At 32.8% G+C, this 21,670-nt stretch overlaps 2 protein-coding genes and 1 long non-coding RNA gene across 3 annotated transcripts; all 3 read right to left on the bottom strand.

Annotated features, from left to right (window-relative positions):
- Positions 1–1,441: 1,441 nt before the first annotated feature.
- On the bottom strand, positions 1,442–2,440 carry LOC120196957. Its single transcript, XR_005523228.1, has 3 exons — positions 2,359–2,440; positions 1,779–1,862; positions 1,442–1,575 (listed from the first exon to the last, which is right to left on the bottom strand). It is a non-coding gene; the product is annotated as an uncharacterized LOC120196957 (long non-coding RNA).
- Positions 2,441–15,806: 13,366 nt separating this feature from the next.
- LOC120196956 (xanthotoxin 5-hydroxylase CYP82C4-like) lies at positions 15,807–17,659 on the bottom strand. The gene is made up of 2 exons (XM_039198626.1): positions 16,663–17,659; positions 15,807–16,587 (listed from the first exon to the last, which is right to left on the bottom strand). Exons 1-2 carry the CDS (start codon positions 17,617–17,619, stop codon positions 15,958–15,960), a joined length of 1,587 nt encoding a protein of 528 aa, XP_039054557.1. The 5' UTR covers positions 17,620–17,659; the 3' UTR covers positions 15,807–15,957.
- Positions 17,660–18,642: 983 nt separating this feature from the next.
- Positions 18,643–21,428, bottom strand: LOC120196713 (cell division cycle-associated protein 7-like). The gene is made up of 5 exons (XM_039198452.1): positions 21,018–21,428; positions 20,509–20,736; positions 19,929–20,012; positions 19,594–19,723; positions 18,643–19,519 (listed from the first exon to the last, which is right to left on the bottom strand). Exons 1-5 carry the CDS (start codon positions 21,332–21,334, stop codon positions 18,842–18,844), a joined length of 1,437 nt encoding a protein of 478 aa, XP_039054383.1. The 5' UTR covers positions 21,335–21,428; the 3' UTR covers positions 18,643–18,841.
- Between the last annotated feature and the right edge of the window lie 242 nt (positions 21,429–21,670).

Here is a 21,670-nt window from a genome sequence, read left to right as displayed (position 1 = left end):
GATGCGAACTGGGGGTTAGATGCAGATAGACGCTCGACCTCGGGTTATTGTGTCTATTTTGGTGACAATTTGATTTCCTGGAGCTCTTGTAAACAACATGTTATTGCTCGTTCTACGGCAGAGGCTGAGTATCGGAGTGTTGCTTGTGCTGCTGCGGAGGTGGTATGGCTTGAATCACTGTTGAGTGAGCTGCGGGTGCCCATTCATGGGAAACCTATCTTGTGGTGTTACAATTCTAGTGTTGTCGCGGTCTGTGTGAATCCGATACTGTATTCCAAGTTCAAACATGTTGAACTTGATCTGTTATTTGTTAGGGAAATGGTTGCTGCTGGCAAGCTATCGGTTCAGGAGGTACATGCTTTTGAGCAAGTTGCTGATGTTCTAACTAAACTGCTTTCTGCTTTAGTGTTTCTTAGACATAGGCAGCGTTTACTTGTCTCACAGGTCCAAGGCAAATCTGTCACTTCAATATTTTAGGAATGGTGGTAAGAAATAGGACAGTCTGTTGTAGGGGGAATATTGATGCATGATTCTGCGTGTCTTGCATGCGTTTAAAAGCTAGAGGAAAGCCAGCAGTAAAGCAAGGGGAGTGTTGGAATATGAACTGGAGCTGGGTTAGTTTTAACTAATCCTTCACGTATGCGTTAAAGAGCTTAAGGAAAGCCAGTAGTAAAGTAAGGAGAATGTTGGTGTATGAGCTGGAGCTGGGTTAGTTTTAACTAATCCTTCACGTGCTGTTAGGCTGTTAAGTGTTAGTTGAGGTGGTTATGAGCTGTTAAGCTTCTTGGTTTGTTTTAACCAATTGTATAAATACATCTCTCAATAATTGAGAGTGATATGTTGAAATGAGAAAAGTTTTACGTTCCTGATATTCTCTCTTTGATCTTGTTTACTTTACACTGCTCTTTGTCCCTTAGAGCAATACTATAACAGCCTCTTCGTTAGCTTTTGTCTACTCTCTGTTGCAGTACAGTTTTCATCTACATTTTCGCCAGCACCATCCAAAACTTCACCATTAACCCCCGTGGTCTCATCATGGCTGGTATCTTTTTCATGTTGCCCATGGACATCAAGGTTGATCTCAGTAGGCTCCTCCTTCTCAAATACTGTTTCATTCTTTGAGAATATCAATGTATTTGATTCTGGGTGTGCATTGTATTCTTTTCTCTCACTTGTCAAGCCATCCTCTCCAGTTTGAGACTTTGGTGTTACAAGCTCATCGACCTCAGATGGCAATTCCGGGACAGGAAAGAAAAGAGACCGCTTAGCAGAAACTTGATCGGTATTATCTGGATCATTTCCAATATTGGTTTGCACACACCGGGTTTTAATGAGATAATGTGCAACCGACTTGAAGCCCAATTTTGCTATCTGGCAGTTGGATATAGAAGCTTAGACATTAAAAAAAATGTACGAGCAAGAAGATGCTCAACTGATGGACTTACCTTCTTATAAAGAGGGCCAGTAGGAGCCCAACCTTTTGCTTGCCGACACAAACTACAATTGCAAATTCCACGACACACGGGGCAAACCCAATTTGGATTCTCATTGGCTTCAAGAACACGCTCCCCGTACCTGCCGGTTCAGAATGAAAATTAACGACAAAACCACCAATAGAAAGGAATGAATATCTCGATCTAAAAGTTTAGAAAGATCTACAAAATAATATTCCAGCTGAAAGCTCGAAAAATCAATATTTAATGACATATGCAAGGATATCTACAACTGCAAGACAAGATGGAGGAAAAAGGTTGAGTTACATCAGCAAAAAATCATACCTCATGTATAAACAATCTCCACAGAACTGCCCTTGGACCATATTGCATTTAACACAGTGAGTACGATGACCAAGCGTTTTCTGCCTGCAGAACAGCATTTTCATGACACGACTTAATGAAATCAATTTAACAGCATAGACTCACGGTACAAAATATTGAGTAATATCAATAAAATATCATTAGAAAACAATGTTTTCCAAAGCAATGTGGATATCTCTTTCATCTGAATGATCATCACAACTAAAATGCTTTCTTAAATTAACAAAGTAACAGTTACAAGCAAAATACAAGTTAAAGCAAGTTAATTAAAGTCTGTTCAACTATATTTCTTAGATGACCATTGAGAACATATAATAGCTCATCGATGAAACTACAGTCATTAAATGTGTAGGATAAAGGTGAAAAAAACTAGAAACTCCAAAATGTGTTTCGTCGAACGTAACTGGCCCATTTTGAATCAGCAAGAAACTAAAACTGCCAACTTTGGCAGCTAAGAAGTGTATAATTGAATCATGTTGTGCAATTATATCATATTCCCATGGCAGATATAATGAAGATGGAATAAGACAGATTCACAGACCGGCATTGATGACAAGTCTTTCCTTTGAAGGAATCATAAATCCGTCTTCCATCATTTCCATATCCATCCACAAAAAGTGTCCAACTCCTCTGGGTGTTACCCAAAAGCTTCTCATGCTCTTCAGTAACACCTCTGATTTGTTAAGCTTTCGTTCCACATCCTCCAAAAGATCATCTTTTTTTGCCAAAACCGCCTAATAGGTCACTGGAGTAGTATTTTGCAACCTAAAACAACCACCACCACCACCCATAAAAAATCCATCAAAATATCAATCAGTTCTGAATTTACAGTATTATCAAATTTATAAACCTTTCCCCCCTTTATCCTCTCTTTCGTAATAAGAAAAAAAATCAACAACTTAACAATTGCTTAAAAAACCCTTCCTTTATTTCTCCTTCATTATTTCCTGGGATTTTTTTGTGTATTCTTCAACTTAGATAAGATGGGTAGTACTTGGAAAGTCATACGGATATTAATCAAGTATCTTTTATTCGCATAAAGAATTTATTCATAGCATTCCTTTTAACATTTTTCACTTATTATTTATGTTCCATAGAACATATCAACTTAGCACATATTTACATAACATTTCACGTAGAACATTGTCACATAGCATTATCACATTTTATTATTTAATCAAATATAACAATCACTCATAGTGATTCACATGCTTATTTCATGTTACATATCATTATTCAACTTATCTATTTATTTATATAAAACATATTCACATAGAAAAACTTCACATATACCCATAGTATTTCATTTTATTCAAAAACATTTGAGGTTGGCTCATCGCCAGCCTTCCTCCAATCATAAATAAAATAAGTAAATAGAACTCACCTTTGCCTCACTTAAGCCCTAAGCAACTTTTTCTCTCTTTCACTTTATCTTGGTACGTCCTTTCGTTTCGCATTTGCTTTCAATCAAATCTACACATAACATGACCCATATGAATATTGGAACTCAATTAACACCTAACCTATTAACTTTTATTGAAGTGAAATGAAACACTTAATTAACATTTTCGACTGAATAGTATTGGTACTCTACCCACAGTACCGATACTTCTCTTCTATGATACCGATACCCACTTCAGTACCAATACCATTTTAGCATTCTGGAATTCTCTTTTCCAAATACAATATCGATACCTTCCTATTGGTGTCATACCACTACAAGAAATTTAGATTATTTCAACAAAATTATTTATCACTAAAAGTACTAAATTTGTCACGATATATTTATTATGACCAATATTATTTGTTACCATATTTGTTAGAACAACCTTGTCATGTAAAGTATATTGCGACAAAATTGTGTTCGTTACCATAGTATAGTATTTATTGTAATAATGAAATTTCGTTACTATAATTAACTTATTGCAATAAACAATCAATTAACCATTTTGTCACGAGAAGTACATTTTGTCATAACTAACTTATATTTAAATATCACATACAAAGGATTTTTGTGACGAAAATACATAAGGCAACAAAAATAATTTTGTCGCAGTTACTATTTCGTCACTAAATGTAACTTACAGAAACAAAATATTTGTTAAAATAAAATAATTATTTTATCATAAAAAGTAAATTTCGTCACAATTAAGTTAAATTATAACATCAAACAAAAAAGTTTTTTGTGACAAAAAGACATTACAACAAAATTTATTTTCTCACTACTTTTATTTCGTCACTAAATATTTTTTATAACTTTTTTACTGTGACTAAATAATTTTGTTACAATTTGTTATTGTGAAAGAATATTATTTGTCACATTTTTTATAAATGAGAAATTAATATTTGTTACAAATTGTTATTTTGATTAAGTAAATTTGTCACAATTTTTATTTTGACAAAATATTGAGACCAAATAAATTTGACATAACTGTTTACTTTAACTAAATTTAACGTGTTATTGTGAATAAATCATTTTGTTACAATTTGTTATTGTGAAAGAATATTACTTGTTACAATTCTTTAAGATGAGAAATTAATATTTGTTATAAATTATTATTTTGATTAAATAAATTTGTCAGAATTTTTTTATTTCGACAAAATATTGTGACAAAATAAATTTGACACAAATTTTTATTTTGAATAAATTTATTACGTTATTGTAACTAAATAAATTTGTTTCAATTTGTTATTATGAAAGAATATTTTTTGTCATAATTTTTTATATTGAGAAATTAATAATTGTTATAAATTGTTATTATGACTAAATAAATATCAAAATCCAACATAATGAAATAAACGACAAGGAAACGAACGACAATGACACGAATTATTAGCAAACAAATTGAACCAAAGGTCGAGATAAACCATAAACTACATAATGAAACAAATGATTGTCAATAACTTATAAAAAACATGGTAAAAAATCTGAAATTAATATCTAAAAATAAAATAAAAATATCATCTCTCTTACGTTGATCGTTAATTATCTCATCATTTGTATTGGATTTTGAGGGTTTAGGATCAACCACAGTCTTTGAGGTAGCTCTCACTCTCTTCCTTTTATACATGATTGCCTAGAAAAACAATACAAGTATAACCATAAACTATAGATCATATTAGATTAGATCAAATATATATAAAAAAAACTCACTGTGTTTTGGTCATGTAGTTGCCCATTGATGCCATTGCTATATCGGCTTCTATCCTTCCAAGTTCCACCTGCAAGGTTATAACTGATTTGGTTCTCCATGGATCAGTCGGGAACATAGTCATGTTCATAACAATTCTATGGCTAAAGCTAGTTTAACATTAACACAAACACAAGCATCTCAAAGCAGCCCAAGGTACCCCCACCCATCTTCGTGCCCATTGTTTATCACATTTATAGTAACTAATTAAACTTTGCAGAAAACCAAAGAAACTGAAATCACTCTCATCTTGTCCAACAGAACAACAGAGATCTTGTTGTGTAAACCAAACCACAAAGAGTGGTTGTCTTGATCTTGTGTTTCAGTTCACGGTCCATAAATCATTGCTTCCCAAGCGTTCTAAAAAAATGAATCTGCAGCTCTTTTGCTCTCATAACTACAAATAAAACATGGAAAGTTTTGGATGTAAAGGAAAGGCAAACACCAAATATATTCCAGGTTAAAGAGATTGGTATAGTCATAAGGAAGATGTTTTCAATCAACTATCCAAGCATCAGAACCAAAACAGTTTCGAGATTTTAGACACAACAACAACAATTGTTATTCCCATAGATTTGAGTACAATTACTACACTAAGAATTATTAAATTTAGCATTGAATGTTACTACCCAACATACCAATTCCATACACTCATACCCTGACAATATGAAGCTTGGTGGAGAGCGCGATGGCCACCCAATCAGGCTGGGAAGTTGACCACTGTAACTGCTCAATTTCGGCCTCGGCGGTGTAGGCAAGGATTGGGTCAAGTCCACCCTCCACAGGCTGACTCATGGAGGACAAGTCCCAAATCAAGGCCTGGGAATCATCCCCGACAGTGCAAATATGGAAAGAGTTGTGGGGTGCCCACGCTATAGCATTGACACTAGCCTGGTGCCTCTATAGCTCAACCACCGGCAGTGTAGGGAAGCGGATATCCAAAACAACCACCTTAGCACTGTCCATAATTATAGTGGCCATGTATCTTGGGTCCTTCTTTTTCCACCCCAACCGTACAAGCAGAGTATCAGGCTCCGAACTCTCATAAATAATAATGGAGTGCTCCTTGTCGCGAAGGTCGAAAAACCTAACTGACCCATCAGTCTAGAGAGCATATCACAATAATTGAAGCAGTTATTGTTCTCATGTTTCAAAGAACTTGTTATCAGGGAACACATTGCATCGGTTACTCTTATATAAATACCAATATGTGTTATAGTGTATTTTTTACTTCAATAACTGCAGCCTAGTTGCACGTATAAACACCATCATCCCTAAGTTTTATTTGAAATAGAAGTTATTTTTATCATTCGTATAAACACTTGTAAATTGTGAAATTTGTAGGGTTTAAACTTTTCGGTGATTGCTATAACAATAGATTAAATATTAAACAAAATCAGACTCATCAGACTCCTATTAAGAGTGTTATACGATTATTATTATTAATTAGAATATCTTTGGATATTTTCTTAAGATAATAATAATAATAATATTTAAAGCATAATCTAGAGTAGGGATGGCATAGGTTGGGTCGGGTCGGATTTTTGGTCCACCTGACCCGACTCGAGAACAAGAAACCCTCCACCCGAGATCCGACCCGACCTGATCAAAACGAGATTCCACCCGACACAAACTCGACCCGGTTCGAAATAATAAAAAAAATATTATTTTTATTCAATAAAAATAATGACTTAATTGAAAAAAATAATATATAGAGGGGTATTATTGTAATTATTTCTAAATATACAAGGTAAAATTATATATTTTTTCAGGTCGAGTCGGGTATTTTTCACCCTAAACCCGAACTTGACCCGACTCGAACATTACATAAAAAAACCCGACTCGAACCCAAATATTTTTTTAAAAAACCTGACCCGATCGGGTCGGGTTCAGGTCTCATTCCCATCCCTAGTCTAGAGAACATGATGAGATTCATATAATATTAAAATATAAAATAAATAACCATTTTATAATAACATTAATAGAAATGATAAAAAATAATATATAAAATTCATGTATTAAAAACAATTTATGGTTAAGCTTCGATGTCTTATAATTAATAAAAATAATCATAATAAATTTTAAATATCTGACTATACTGAATAATATGAAATATGAAATATAAATTTTATTAAATACATAATTTTTTATCATCCGTATTAGTTAGGGGTGTTTATATTTATGTGCTCACCTTTTCAAGTATTTGAGATTTTCGAGTGCCAAAAACTTGGTCCATGTCTTAGCCAGTAATATGCGGGTACCCGTAAGTCGAGTAACCATAAAACCCAATACCATTATTTGTTTTTCAGTTCATCGATACCCGATTAATATTTATTTTATTTCTTTAATTTCCAACAAAAAGATACCTAAAGCTCTTGTACTTTTGTGAAAAGATCAATTTGACAATCGAATTATTGTTGCATTTAATGTGACCCTCGAATTTAGAAAAACAAATTAAGGTGACCCTTTAATCAATGGTTTCTATCGTTAACCATTATGAAACTGTGTAATAAAATATATTAAAAAATAGCTATACAACTAAGAAGAGCTTTGTAGTGTATATAACATGATTGATGGAAGTAAACTTCACCTAAACTTAATGTAAAAAAATAATAGGAAATTTGTCCTACTTTGGTTAATATATATTGCTCAATTTTTTAGAAATTTAATTTTCATTTTATTTTTTTATATTTATTTTTTGTATATTTTAAATTTAGAATAATTATTTTTAATAAATAAATAAGCCCCTGAAATATATAACATTTTTGGCACAAAAAAATAGGGATAAATTTTTTTATAATATAATTTTTCATAATGATTAAAATATACAACTACAAAAATAATTGATTACAAAAAACTTGAATTTTATTATCTGATGTGAAATTTTTTCTATAACAATAATTATAAATTATAATTACAAAACTAATTAATATAGCTTTTTGAAACAAAAAAGTGGATAAAAATATTTATAACAATATATTTTATCACTATAATTAAAATTTATAACTACAAGTATAATTTCTCACAAAAATGTGAATACCATTATTTTTTGTGACAATGTTTTTTGTAATGATTATAAACACTTATAGTTACAAAAATTGTTACTATATGATTTTTTTGGTACAAAAAAATATGGAGAAAAATCTTGATAACAATATATTTTGTTACTATATAACATTTTTGACAATAAAAAATAGGGAGAAATGATTCTGATAGTATAATTTTTCATAATGATTAAAATATATAAGTGTAAAAATAATTTATTACAAAAAACTTGAATTTTATTATTTGATGTGATAATTTTTTCTATAATAATAACTATAAATTATAATTATAAAAAGTGTCAATATAACTTTTGAAACAAAAAAGTGGAGAAAAATAGTTATGACAATTAATATATGCTATCACTATAGTTAAAATTTATAACTACAAATATAATTTGTCACAAAAAAGTGAATATCATTATTTTTTTTGGCGCAAAAAAATATGGAGGGAAATATTTGTGACAATATATTTTGTCACTATAATTAAAACATATAACGACAACCATTGTTTTTTACTAAAAACTTGAATCTCATTATTTGTTGTGACAATTTTTTGTAAAAATAATTATAGCTTATAGTTACAAAACATATCATTGTATGATTTTGTTTTTTTACCAAAAAGTGGAGATAATCATTTGTGACTATACATTTTATCACTATAATTAAAATATATAATTACAAACAAAATTTGTCACAACAAATCTAAATCTCATTATTTGTTGTGACAATTTTTTCTGTCATAGTTACTAAAACTTTTAGTTACAAAAGTTGTCACTATATACCTTCAATTTGGCGTCAAAAAATTGGAGGGAAACATTTGTGACAAAAATTAGTAATAAAATTTATTTTGTCACCATATGTTACACATGTTTGTTAATTGTGACAAATTATTATGATAATTTTAGCTTTTGTCATAATTGTATATCTTTTTTTAATCTAATGCGACGATTATTTATTATGTCACCAAAAAACTACTAATAGTGACAAAATTAATTTTGAGAAAATTAAATTTGTCACAATAGTAGAAATTTCTTGTAGTGTACCTCCACGTCAGTATCGATACTACTTCAATTGGTATTGATATTGTTTATCGGATTCATACTCAATTCTTTAATTTAACCTGATAGTATTGATATTGTTCATCTAGTACCGATAACTTTACTCATAATTCATCTATTTCACTTCGAAAATTTACCCAACTTCACTTAAATCTCCAACTTTAAACTCCATTCATGCCTTTAAACTCACTTACACTTATTACCACTAACTTATATCCATTAAAACTCCTTTAACACCCTAATTTCTCCATAGAACTCTTGATACTAAGAATCATACCAATTTTTCAAACATGTTCTCAATCCTTTCTAACAATTCAAATCCTTTAATTAGTCATTTGACAAGTCAAATATGTTTTTAAAATTTAATTACTAACCAAAATTCATCCTTTCACTTAAAAACTCATTTTACTAATTCATCCTTAAATCACCAACTCTTAGTTTCTATTCGCCTTAAAGCTTTCCTTAAGCTTCCATTCCACTCAATGATTTAAAACCAACCCAAAAATTAAGCAAATAACCAACTTGAAAGTAATTTACCTTTAAATAGAGCTTCACTTGAAGAGGAAGAAGAGAAGAACCAGCTTCCATATTTTTCTCTTGTCTCTCTCCAACCCACATGCTTAAAATATCTTTAAAAAATGATTAAATTCATTCCATGCTAAAAGACCATAATGCCCTTTTATTCTTTAAGCTTTAGCAATAAGTCCTAATTTTTTTCCAAAACCAGTCGTTAAACTTTTCAATTTATTCAAATTAAACCATCAAATTTTAAATCCTTACATTTCAGTCACTTACCTAAAGTTTGGGGTATTACACCTTCTTTCTTTCACTCTCGGTGTAACCCTCCCTCCCTACACCCCATATATATATATATATATATATATATATCCCAACCCCAAACCCAACCATCCCTCCCTCCCTCCCACCATTATTGTTGCAATAGTTGCAGCATTATTGTTGGCCCATGCAGAACGCGGTCTGCATGCATGGCAACCTTCACGTGGTTCGACACCATTTATGGGCGTATGAAGGTTTTTGGGTCTTCGACGTGGCAGCAATGCATGGGGCATTTAGGGGGAGTCGCATAGATTTCCATGCGTCTTTGGGGGATGGGGGGAGTCGCATGGATTTCCATGCGTCTCCCTAGGGTTTTTGATCAATATAGCTGCATGGGGGGCATGCAGGGGGTGTCATGGAAAGTCGGGAAATCTTGGCATAGGGGAGCAAAGCCAAGCAGGAGGAAAAATAATGGAGGAGAGACGCATTGTAGACATGACATCTCCCCTTAGTCGCATTGACCAATGTATGACTCCCTGGTGGACTGTAGCAATCATCCCATTTAAAGAATTAATCTCAAATGTGCATTATTTTACAAAATAAAAAATCTAACTGCATTATTCTAAAAATTTAACCCTTACCACACTACGTCGTGTTTATTTTATTTATTTATACTTTGTTTTGTTATTGACTCATCACATTCTATGTTTGGTTTTGGCAGTACACATAGTTTTCCATTACATTTCATTTTCTTTATACTTATTTTATTTCATTTAAGAAGTACGAATCTCATCGTTTTGTTTGCGAAATAAATTTATGGCTAAACATTTCGTATGACCACTTAATTATCATATTTTTTTTATTTTAACCAACGATTTTAAAATGATGTCAATCAGATTATCTAACTACTTAATTATGTCAATCAAACCATTAGCCATTAACATTTGACGGAGATATTGACATGACAGTTAACAAAATGACATAATTATACATTCGATCCTTATTATTTATATATTCTATTAATTTAGTCCTATTTGGAGGGTTAATTCTTTGAATTAAATTTAAATTAGGACTAAATTAATAAAATATGCAAGTAATGGGAATCAAATATAAATTATGCAAATTTTGTTAACTGCAAAGTCGACATCTCCGTCAAATGTTGATGACTAGTTGCTTGATTGACACGATTAAATAGATAGGTAATCTAATTGACAAAATTTTAAAATTAATGGTCAAAATGAAAAGGGACAATATTTAAGTGGTTATATAAATAGTTTACCCTAAATTTATTGTCAATGTATGATAATCAGACCAATTGAACTCGGTTAAACAAATCCTTTATCATCAAAATATGTAGAATATTTTTTTTAAAAAAATTATCACAACAAAAGTAGTATTGCATTTGTTTAAAAACTCCATATGGTACACAAAAAATGAGAAAATAAGACTTATTAAACAAACAGTAAGAGTGATTTTCCCAAATTATTAAACTTGCAGATTGCAGCTTTCTAGTTCATATCTGGACTTAAAGCTGATAAAGCTGAGGACTAAGACACGGTTTAAGGAGGCTTACAGCTTAACTATCTAAAGTACTCTCCAGTAGAGTCGTCAAGTTCGTAACATATTTTTTGACGAAACTAATAAATTTTCGATGAAAACTTCGAATTTACGACTTATTTGAAAAAATTAAATTTTTGTACTTATTTTGATTAAATTGATTTGGGATTCACCATCGACCTTTGGACTAAGTAGGCCGAATACTTAAAGACGTCCTTTAAAAATATTTTAAGGAAAAATCGTTTTTAAGACAAAAATTGGTCTGTGTTTACCAAAAACTTGACTTAACGGGTCCGAGAGTTAGTTACGAGTGGGGAAGAAAAATCACCACCACTGCGCCCAAAATTGGTACCAAATTGCTTATACATTGTCGATGAAATAAAATTAGGAAATCGAATATAAAGTTAGAATATAATTCATTTATTAAGGTTTAATTAATTTACTTCGAGTTATTCATTAGGGGAATCCTTTGATTCGAAAAGAAATATCGAGATTCACAGTCCTCCGACAAGAAGGTTATCTCTTCTATTTCTTGTCTACAAAAGAATGCACCCTCTTTGATTTAAAATCAAAAATCGAATAGTAATCGGATATCAATAAATATACAAATAATTTACTGTTTTAGAAACACACATACCAACATTTAAATCAGAGTCAAAGAAACATATTAATTAACTTTACTTATAAAATACTAGATTTATTTTAAGTTCATATTTTGTTAGAATGTCACTTTGAATTGCACTACTTCTTTAAAGTAGTGTTTTCGTGCCCATTCTACTACCAATGATCTTGAAAATACTCAAGTAGACTACCAAAAATATCAATATCATATATAAGAGATAAGCAATGAATTGATAAAAGGATCATCCATAACAAAATAAATAAGATAGAATATAAACATAAAAAAGAAAAGCATATAAATATATAGGGTTAAAAATTATTAATTAAATATAAATATATAATTTTTCATATCCTAATGTGTATAGTAACAATAAATTATTTAGCATTATATACATTGTAAAATAAAAAATAAAAAAAAATAAAAGTTACCAAAACAAAATTATGTAATTGATTAAGCTGTTTTTGTTATTATATCTTTTAAAATAATGATTAAAACTAAATAAAAATACTAAAACATAAAAGTGTTAATCAATAAAATCTAAATATATAATAATCCATGCAATTTCGTATTCAGAAACAAAAACAATGTCTAAACTAAAACACCTAGAAAATTTAAAGGCTCTTAAAGCAAGAATAAGGTATACATTTTAATGTACTAGGAAAATAGAGGGTAAAAATGAATAAAAATGTAAATTATTGGCCAAATAGAAGATTAAATCAAATCATATATCAACAAGCATACATGGACTTAAATGTGTTAAATCAAGAGTTAACATGCATAACAAGTATTTATCCCCGAAAAAACAGCATCAACAAATAGTGACTAAAACGTAATATTAGAAAACTACATGCCAAAATCGAAGGTTTTAACTTCATTCAATGACCAAATTACAAGATATTGAAACCAAAAGAACTCAACGAGACATTAACCCGGACACCAAAAATGCTCTCTGACCCTACTTGCAAAATGTCATCGTTTTATGCAATAGATATATACTCAAAACCAAAGCTTTTCTGGCCATCATCCTCATTTCTTCTTTGGCCTAAAGGGAAAAATCTCTAGGTTCTCTGCTTTCTCTCCCTCTCCTGTTTCTTCACCGAGAGTAAGGGAATAAACTCGGCCGTCGTAAATCGACGACGACGATGGCAAAAACACAACCAAACCCCCATTCAGTCTCACTCTACCTTTCTAAGGTCCCGAAACTTTACATTTTAACCCCAAAAAACCTAAAAGTAAACAACCTCCTCACACTAAAACCCAAAAAAATCAAGACCCCAAAACTAGATCCAGAAAAGACGAGACCTTTACCTTTGGTGATGAGGGCTCCTTGGTCCGATGAAGTGACGGTCCATAATTTCTTTATCATGTAAGGACTATTATTTCCTTTCTCTTTTCTAGTATGCTTTTTTATCTCTACTGCTTTTTTTTTCTCTCTGTTCGATTTGGTTACCCGAAAATCCCCCTCTGCTTTTGGTTCGAAAATCTCTCCGTCTATTTACCACCATTTTCGGATGAGATATCATATCTTCTCATAGGGGAATGATACTGGATTAACGGGATTTTGTGATTTGTTTATTGGGTTGTTAGATCTGATTTATTTTTTTTACTGATTTGGTGTACTTTGCCAACTGTTCGACTGGATTTGCTGACGACGACGATTCGAAAGATCATCGATGGCGGCTCACGCGACTGAGGAGATGAGCCGTGAAGCTCACGCGCCGGTTGGGTGACCGATCTTTTTGCTGGATTAAAACCCTAACTTTTGGGCAATTTGAATTATTGAATTGGTCCAGATCTAACGGGTGAGAATGAGAGGTGCCTAGATGAAATCCCAAATGGGTTTGGGTCGACTGTAACGGCGTCTTAACCGAGTGATCAATTGCAGCGGGCTTGTTTCCTGGTGGGATGGTAGCTAATTAGGCTTGGGTGCTGTTGCAATTGGGTCCTTGCAATTTGGGTCTCGATATTTGGGCCTAAAAAAATGTAAATTAATAATAATAATAATAATAATAATAATAATAAATGATAATAATAAATAATAATAAAAACAAATAGGACGAAAACATGGGTCAACAATATATAATATATGATGTGAACATATTAAATATGGGTGGATGTAATAAACTTTTTAGAAGTGTAAGTGCGAGAATGAGAAAAAAATGAGTTAATTTCACCCATATGTTCTTAAACTATGATCCTTATTTTCAATTGAACCTTAAACTTTTAAAAATTCTAATTTTATCCTCAATCTATGCTTTCATTTTAAATTAGTCTTTGAACTTTTGAACATAACAAATTCATCCTCAAACTTTAACCCTCATTTATATTGATACGCATTTTTTTTGGCAAAATTAGGTCAATAATGCAGTCGGAATAATTATTTACTAAAATAAGGCACCTTCAAATTTATTTTACGATTTAGGTCATTTGTTACAATGTTCGTGAAACTTGTCACGCCCACGTGACTAGTTTCATAAAATATATTAAAAATTAGAATTTGTCATATAATATGGAACAAAATTGTATGGAACTAGTCACGTTTCTTTGACGGGTTTTAATTTTTCATATATTTTATAGAACTCGTCACGTCCACGTGCCGAGTTTCACGTGCACTATAACAAATGACTTAGATCCAAAATAATTTTTAACCATCCTAATTTAAAAAAAAAAAATCATATGCATTATTTCCCTCGTTTTGCCCGATTTTTATTTGAGAAAAGTGTATTAAGATTTATACTTTCGTTTTTAAATTTATGAATCTATTACTAATTATAAATATTAATATGTTATAACTAATTAATAATATTTAAGTCAACTATTCATAATATAATTATAAATAATATATATTACACAAGTAAAAGTTATTATTAAAAACTAATCATAAATAATTGATAAGAGAAGATAATAATACATCGATATATGGAGGCTGTGAATATAATGCAACGTGTGTAGATGAGAATATAACGTCGGCACTTTATATTATTATTTTCATCTTATTGACTTAGCACACTATGACGTCTTTATTTTATTTATTTTTACTTTGTTTTCTTATTGACTTAGCACACAATGATATCTTTATTTTCCCTTTTTCTATGTTTGGTTTTGGCAGTACACATAGTTTTCCATTACATGTCGTTTTCTTTATACTTATTTTTTTTTCATTTAAGAAGCACGAATCTGATCGTTTTGTTTGTGAAATAAATTTATGGCTAAACTATTCGTATGACACTTACTTATCGTCTTTTTCTATTTTGCCCGATTTTAAAATGTTGTCAATCAGATTATCTAACTATTTAATTATATCAATCAAATCATTAGCCATTAACATTTGATGAAAATATTGACGTGACAATTAATAATATTAATACAATTATACATTTAATCCTTATTATTTACATATTCTATCAATTTAGTCTTAATTAGAGGGTTAATTCTTTGAATTAAATTAAAATTAAGACTAAATTAATAAAATATATAATAATTATGAAAATTTTGTTAACTGCGAAGTCAACATCTCCGTCAAATGATGATGGCTAGTGGCTTGATTGACACAATTAAATAGATAGGTAATCTAATTGACAAAATTTTAAAATTAGTGGTCAAAATGAGAAGGGACAATATTTAAATGGTGATATGAATAGTTTACCCTAAATTTATTGTCAATGGATATGATAACCAGACCAGTTGAACTCGGTTAAACAAATCCTTTATCATCAAAATATGTAGAATATTTTTAAATAAATTATCACAACAAAAGTAGTATTGCATTTGTTTAAAAACTCCATATGGTACACAGAAAATGAGAAAATAAGACTTATTAAACAAACAGTAAGAGTGATTTTCCCAAATTATTAAACTTGCAGATTGCAGCTTTCTAGTTCATAGCTCGACTTAAAGCTGATAAAGCTGAGGACTAAGACACGGTTTAAGGAGAACTTGAAGTGGCGTTGCTTTCACATTTGCCAAGCTAGCGCTCTCGGTCATATCCACCGGTTGGCCACCAGGTGTTTCAATGTCAAAGCAGTGCAGCACGCTAGCCAATGATAAATGAATAACTTGGAGAGCCAGTGAGACGCCTGAGCAGGCCCGGCGTCCTGCCCCAAAAGCAAGGAGTTCAAAATTCTGACCTCTTAAATCAAAGTCTTTATGTGTAGTCAAAAACCTCTCGGGCTTGAACTCATCGGGGTCGGTCCAAACACGTTCGTCGTGTTGGATTTGCCAAGCATTTAACAGCAACCGGGTGCCTGGGGTCGCATGGTAACCATTCGACAGGGTGCACTCTTCCATGGCTGCTCGAAGGGCCAGAATAGGGCTCGGTGGGTATAGACGAAGTGTTTCCTTGACAATTGCTTGGAGGTAAACCAGGTTCTTGATATCAGACTCCTCCACATGCCTGTCTTTTCCAACGTGGATGGCCAATTCTTCTTTGGCCCTCTTCAAGGCATGCCGATTGTTTAGAAGTAAAGCTAAACCCCAGATAAGTGGAACCATGTTTGAGTCTGCTGCACCTAGAATCAAATTCTGCCCCCCAAAAAAAGAGAACCTGTTATAAATTACTGTTTAATTAAGAAATAATAGTGGTTTAAGATGGTTTACCAGGCAAGTTGCTTTGGTGATAGTATCTGCATCGACATCAAAGCCATTAAGCTTTGCATCTTCGGTGATAGTTAGCATCACATCCATGAAATCTTCATCTTCCTTCCGGTCACCAGTGGACGATCTCTTGTGTTTATGCTCGTCAAGCCAGGTTTGGACGAAAACGTCCAATTCTTTTGCTACTCTTTTCATGGATTTCTTATGTCCACCGAGGTCTAACCACCAGAAAAAAGGGATGGCATCGGACAAGACGAACGTCCCAAACAGGTGAAAGTATTCCTTGATCGATTTCTGGCATTGACGTGCCTCTCCTTCATTGGAATTAGCGGTGTCGCCGTAGTATCTCTTCCCCACCACGATTCTGAACGCCAGGTTATGAGTTAAATCCGCAAACCACTGCTTCATGTCCACCATAACACCGTCTTGCTCTCCGCTACGTTTCGTCATCCAAGTGTTGTATAAGTCTTTGATCCCGATCAGCACCTCCGAGGCTCGTGTCTGCTTGAAGTTGGACATGTCGAGCCGGTGGTTCGAGAGAAGCTCGAGGGTGGTTATCTTGCGAATCTCACGCCAGTAATCCCCATAAGGAGCAAACCCGAACATGGCGTAGTTATAACCAAGTAGCTTCGAGGCAGATAAACTTGGCCTGGTAGCGAATGCCTTATCATGGACCGTCAAAAGCTCTTTCGCCATTTCCATGTTCCCCACCACCAAAGCTTTATGGGATCCGAGTCTAATACTAAACACCGGTCCATACTTTTTAGATAACCCAAAAAGTGTCCTATAAAGGATGTCCTTGCTGCTAAAGAGATGCAGGTGCCCGATAACTGGCCAAGCGCCTCCCGCTTCTGGCACTCCGCCGTTCTTTCGACTCTGACTGATAAATTTATATATCAACAGGGCGGTGACAAGGGTGGCAACCAGAATAGATGGCCAGTACTGAAAAAGAGTATCCATATATGAACCACTGCTACTGAAAATAAAAGATCGGTGGATGCTTGCTTTCCATAATTACCGATGCATTTATACACCTTGTCGACTACATCAGTTTGATTAAACACTGTTATTTTATTCGGTTCAGTCAACTTTATCTACTTTTGAATTTTCTTCATGTTTGAATCTTTTACTCTGTTCCACTTTGGTGTCTATATATTTTATGGGAATATTAACTAATACCTTAAAATATATTTCTCAATTATTTTTTATTATACATTAAAATTGTTTATAATATACATATTGGTCGAAACCATAATTTCCTTTTCATGAGGTGTGTTTTATTCTCGTGGATAAGAATTGAATCTTTAATTATATAATTAAGAGATGTGAGTAATGACCACCTCATTTTTAAAATTATAATTTTAATGAAAGAAACGACTTCTCAACTAATGAAAACAAAAAGGAAAAATATGAAATTTAAAATAAAAATAAAAATCTGATGGTTATATAAATATTTTATATTTTTCAGGAGAAGGAAAAAAAATCCCACTTGCGTATAGTGTTTTTTTAGTAACTAACACCGCCTTCTCAACTTTTCTTTTAATAATAATCACACCCAGAAAAGCTTACAATCCGTTGGTATATATAAAAAGAAAAAGGTAATTAATTAAATAGTCAATTTAAGTCTTATTTTTTATCGGATGATTTTAGCTTTTTATGAATTCATTTTATGACAATTTATCCGTAAATATAAATCATTAGTTGATAAAGATTTTTTTGTGTTAAAATAAAGATTTTTTATCCTAAAATAAAACGTTGAAGTCAAAATATTCCAAAAATAAAGATAAAACGTTAAGAGTCAAAATACTATTTAAACAAAATTATTATTAAGTATTTAATCTAAATTATTATTCAAACAATCGTTAGGAACATTTTTTTTATCATTATACTACTATATCATCTAAATATTTCGGAAACTGCAATAATTTATGATCTTAAAATCAAGCGCAGGTTTTAAGATAAAAGCAAAGTGGTACTGGGACCCAAAATGTTGCAAAGCCCATATTAACCTACTAATACAAAAGAAAGCCAACCGTGGCTTGAATGCAGCAAAGAGGAAGAATAGGAAACCACCTCAGTTAATTTACTACCAGATATAAGCCCCAAGCAACAAAAATTGTGCCAATAAAATCAGCATGATGAACTTAATCCTAGTAGGAACCAAGAGTTAGAGGAAACTGCTTCAAAGTGCTTTGTTTCGAGGCCTCAATCTTCTGGCTACACAGTCTATATTAGTTCCAGAAGTACTATACTTCATATTGGTCTTGGACTCTTTCCGCGATGACGTGTTTTCTGCAGTCTCACCTGATACACTATCGTTTGCTCTTGGCAACCATGGCTTGTCATTATTATTGTCTAGTTCACGACTTCGCTTCGAGCTTGCAACATTACTCTTGAGACCATTTTCAATGGCAGATGCAGGCCTCTTCATTAGCTCTTGTCTACTCTCTGTTGCAGTACAGTTTTCATCTACATTTTCGCCAGCACCATCCAAAACTTCACCATTAACCCCCGTGGTCTCATCATGACTGGTATCTTTTTCATGTTGCCCATGGACATCAAGGTTGATCTCAGTAGCCTCCCCCTCCTCAAACACTGTTTCATTCTTTGAGAATATCAATGTATTTGATTCTGGGTGTGCATTGTATTCTTTTTTCTCACTTGTCAAGCCATCCTCTCCAGTTTGAGGCTTTGGTGTTACAAGCTCATCGACCTCAGATGGCAATTCCGGGACAGGAAAGGACAGAGACCGCTTAGCAGAAACTTGATCGGTATTATCTGGATCATTTCCAATATTGGTTTGCACACGCCGGGTTTGAATGAGATAATGTGCAACCGACTTGAAGCCCAATTTTGTTATCTGGCAGGTGGATAAAGAAGCTTAGACATTAAAAAAAATGTCCGAGTAAGAAGAAGCACAACTGATGGACTTACCTTCTTATAAAGAGGGCCAGTAGGAACCCAACCTTTTGCTTGCCGACACAAACTACAATTGCAAATTCCACGACACACGGGGCAAACCCAATTTGGATTCTCATTGGCTTCAAGAACATGCTCCCCGTACCTACCGGTTCAGAATGAAAATTAACAACAAAACCGCCAATAGAAAGGAATGAATATCTCTCGATCTAAAAGTTTAGAAAGATCTACAAGATAATATTCTAGCTGAAAGCTCGAAAAATCAATATTTAATGACATATGCAAGGATATCTACAACTGCAAGACAAGATGGAGGAAAAAGGTTGAGTTACATCAGCAAAAAATCATACCTCATGTATAAACAATCTCCACAGAACTGCCCTTGGACCATATTGCATTTAACACAGTGAGTACGATGACCAAGCGTTTTCTGCCTGCAGAACAGCATTTTCATGACACGACTTAATGAAATCAATTTAACAGCATAGACTCACGGTACAAAATATTGAGTAATATCAATAAAATATCATTAGAAAACAATGTTTTCCAAAGCAATGTGGATATCTCTTTCATCTGAATGATCATCACAACTAAAATGCTTTCTTAAATTAACAAAGTAACAGTTACAAGCAAAATACAAGTTAAAGCAAGTTAATTAAAGTCTGTTCAACTATATTTCTTAGATGACCATTGAGAACATATAATAGCTCATCGATGAAACTACAGTCATTAAATGTGTAGGATAAAGGTGAAAAAAACTAGAAACTCCAAAATGTGTTTCGTCGAACGTAACTGGCTCATTTTGAATCAGCAAGAAACTAAAACTGCCAACTTTGGCAGCTAAGAAGTGTATAATTGAATCATGTTGTGCAATTATATCATATTCCCATGGCAGATATAATGAAGATGGAATAAGACAGATTCACAGACCGGCATTGATGACAAGTCTTTCCTTTGAAGGAATCATAAATCCGTCTTCCATCATTTCCATATCCATCCACAAAAAGTGTCCAGCTCCTCTGGGTGTTACCCAAAAGCTTCTCATGCTCTTCAGTATACACCTCTGATTTGTTAAGCTTCCGTTCCACATCCTCCAAAATATCATCTTTTTTTGCTAAAACCGATTCCGAATAGGTCACTGGAGTAGTATTTTGCAACCTAAAACAACCACCACCCATAAAAAAATTCATCAAAATATCAATCAGTTCTGAATTTACAATATTATCAAATTTATAAACTTTTCCCCCTTTATCCTGTCTTTCGTAATAAGAAAAAAAATCAACCACTTAACAACTGCTTAAAAAACCCTTCCTTTATTTCTCCTTCATTATTTCCTGGGATTTTTTTTTTGTGTATTCTTCAACTTAGATAAGATGGGTACTACTCGAAAAGTCATATGGATATTAAAAAGATAAGGGAAAAAGAAAAAAAAACACCACCTTGAAGAGCGGCGGAGGGTGGAAGATGGCGGCAAGGGGGAGGACAGAGGGGTAACTGGAGGCTTACTGGAAACACGAGGACGCCCACACCTTGAAGAGTGACGAGAGGTGGAGTTGAGGAGGGAGCTGGAGAGGTCTTTGAGACCAAGCTCCTGCATTCTTTGAAGGTTTTCTTTGATCCGCTCTTCTCTGGACTGCTCATAGAGTGAGATTGGGGTTTTGGTCTCAGTGTGGTTTTGGGGATGATGATAAGGATGTTCAGTGTTGTTTGGAGAGGATGATTCTAGTGCTTGGGTCTCGTTTCCCATGGCTGCCATTACTCTTTGCTTTCTCTCTCTTTCGTCGGTATCTCTTTCCAAGGTCGGCTCGGCTCTCCAACGGTCGAGTTTCTAGCCCATTATGGGAAGTGGGAGACAGATAGACCCAGATTTAGGCCAGTAAATATCTAACAATAAAAAATTGTACTGAAATGAATGACTGAATGTCAAATACTAATATGCATGATTAGTCTTTTTTTAAGTAGTTTTTTAAGGGTAAGTATACACTGTCTTATGATTATTAAAATTCACAAAATAATATTTTAATTATAAGGTGATATGTTTTGTTGAATACTTCAATTATTAAAAGATATAAAATATTTATTTGATTATTCA

This window comes from Hibiscus syriacus, unplaced genomic scaffold (assembly GCF_006381635.1).
Source record: "Hibiscus syriacus cultivar Baekdansim isolate YM2019G1 unplaced genomic scaffold, ASM638163v2 tig00117034_pilon, whole genome shotgun sequence".
Taxonomy (NCBI): Eukaryota; Viridiplantae; Streptophyta; class Magnoliopsida; order Malvales; family Malvaceae; genus Hibiscus; species Hibiscus syriacus.
Note: the sequence above shows the minus strand (reverse complement) of the source record. Positions and strands in the feature narration are given on the sequence as shown.

What these genes read in the sequence shown, in the direction of transcription:
- LOC120196956 (XM_039198626.1), bottom strand. Translation starts at nt 17,619, where the DNA reads ATGGATACTCTTTTTCAGTACTGGCCATCTATTCTGGTTGCCACCCTT. An exon ending in TCACCAAAGCAACTTGCCTG is followed by an intron (nt 16,588 to 16,662) that starts GTAAACCATCTT and finishes TTTGGGGGGCAG; the next exon opens with AATTTGATTCTAGGTGCAGC.
- LOC120196713 (XM_039198452.1), bottom strand. Translation starts at nt 21,334, where the DNA reads ATGGCAGCCATGGGAAACGAGACCCAAGCACTAGAATCATCCTCTCCA. An exon ending in GGAGATTGTTTATACATGAG is followed by an intron (nt 19,724 to 19,928) that starts GTATGATTTTTT and finishes CTGAACCGGTAG; the next exon opens with GTACGGGGAGCATGTTCTTG. An exon ending in CTGGCCCTCTTTATAAGAAG is followed by an intron (nt 19,520 to 19,593) that starts GTAAGTCCATCA and finishes TCCACCTGCCAG; the next exon opens with ATAACAAAATTGGGCTTCAA.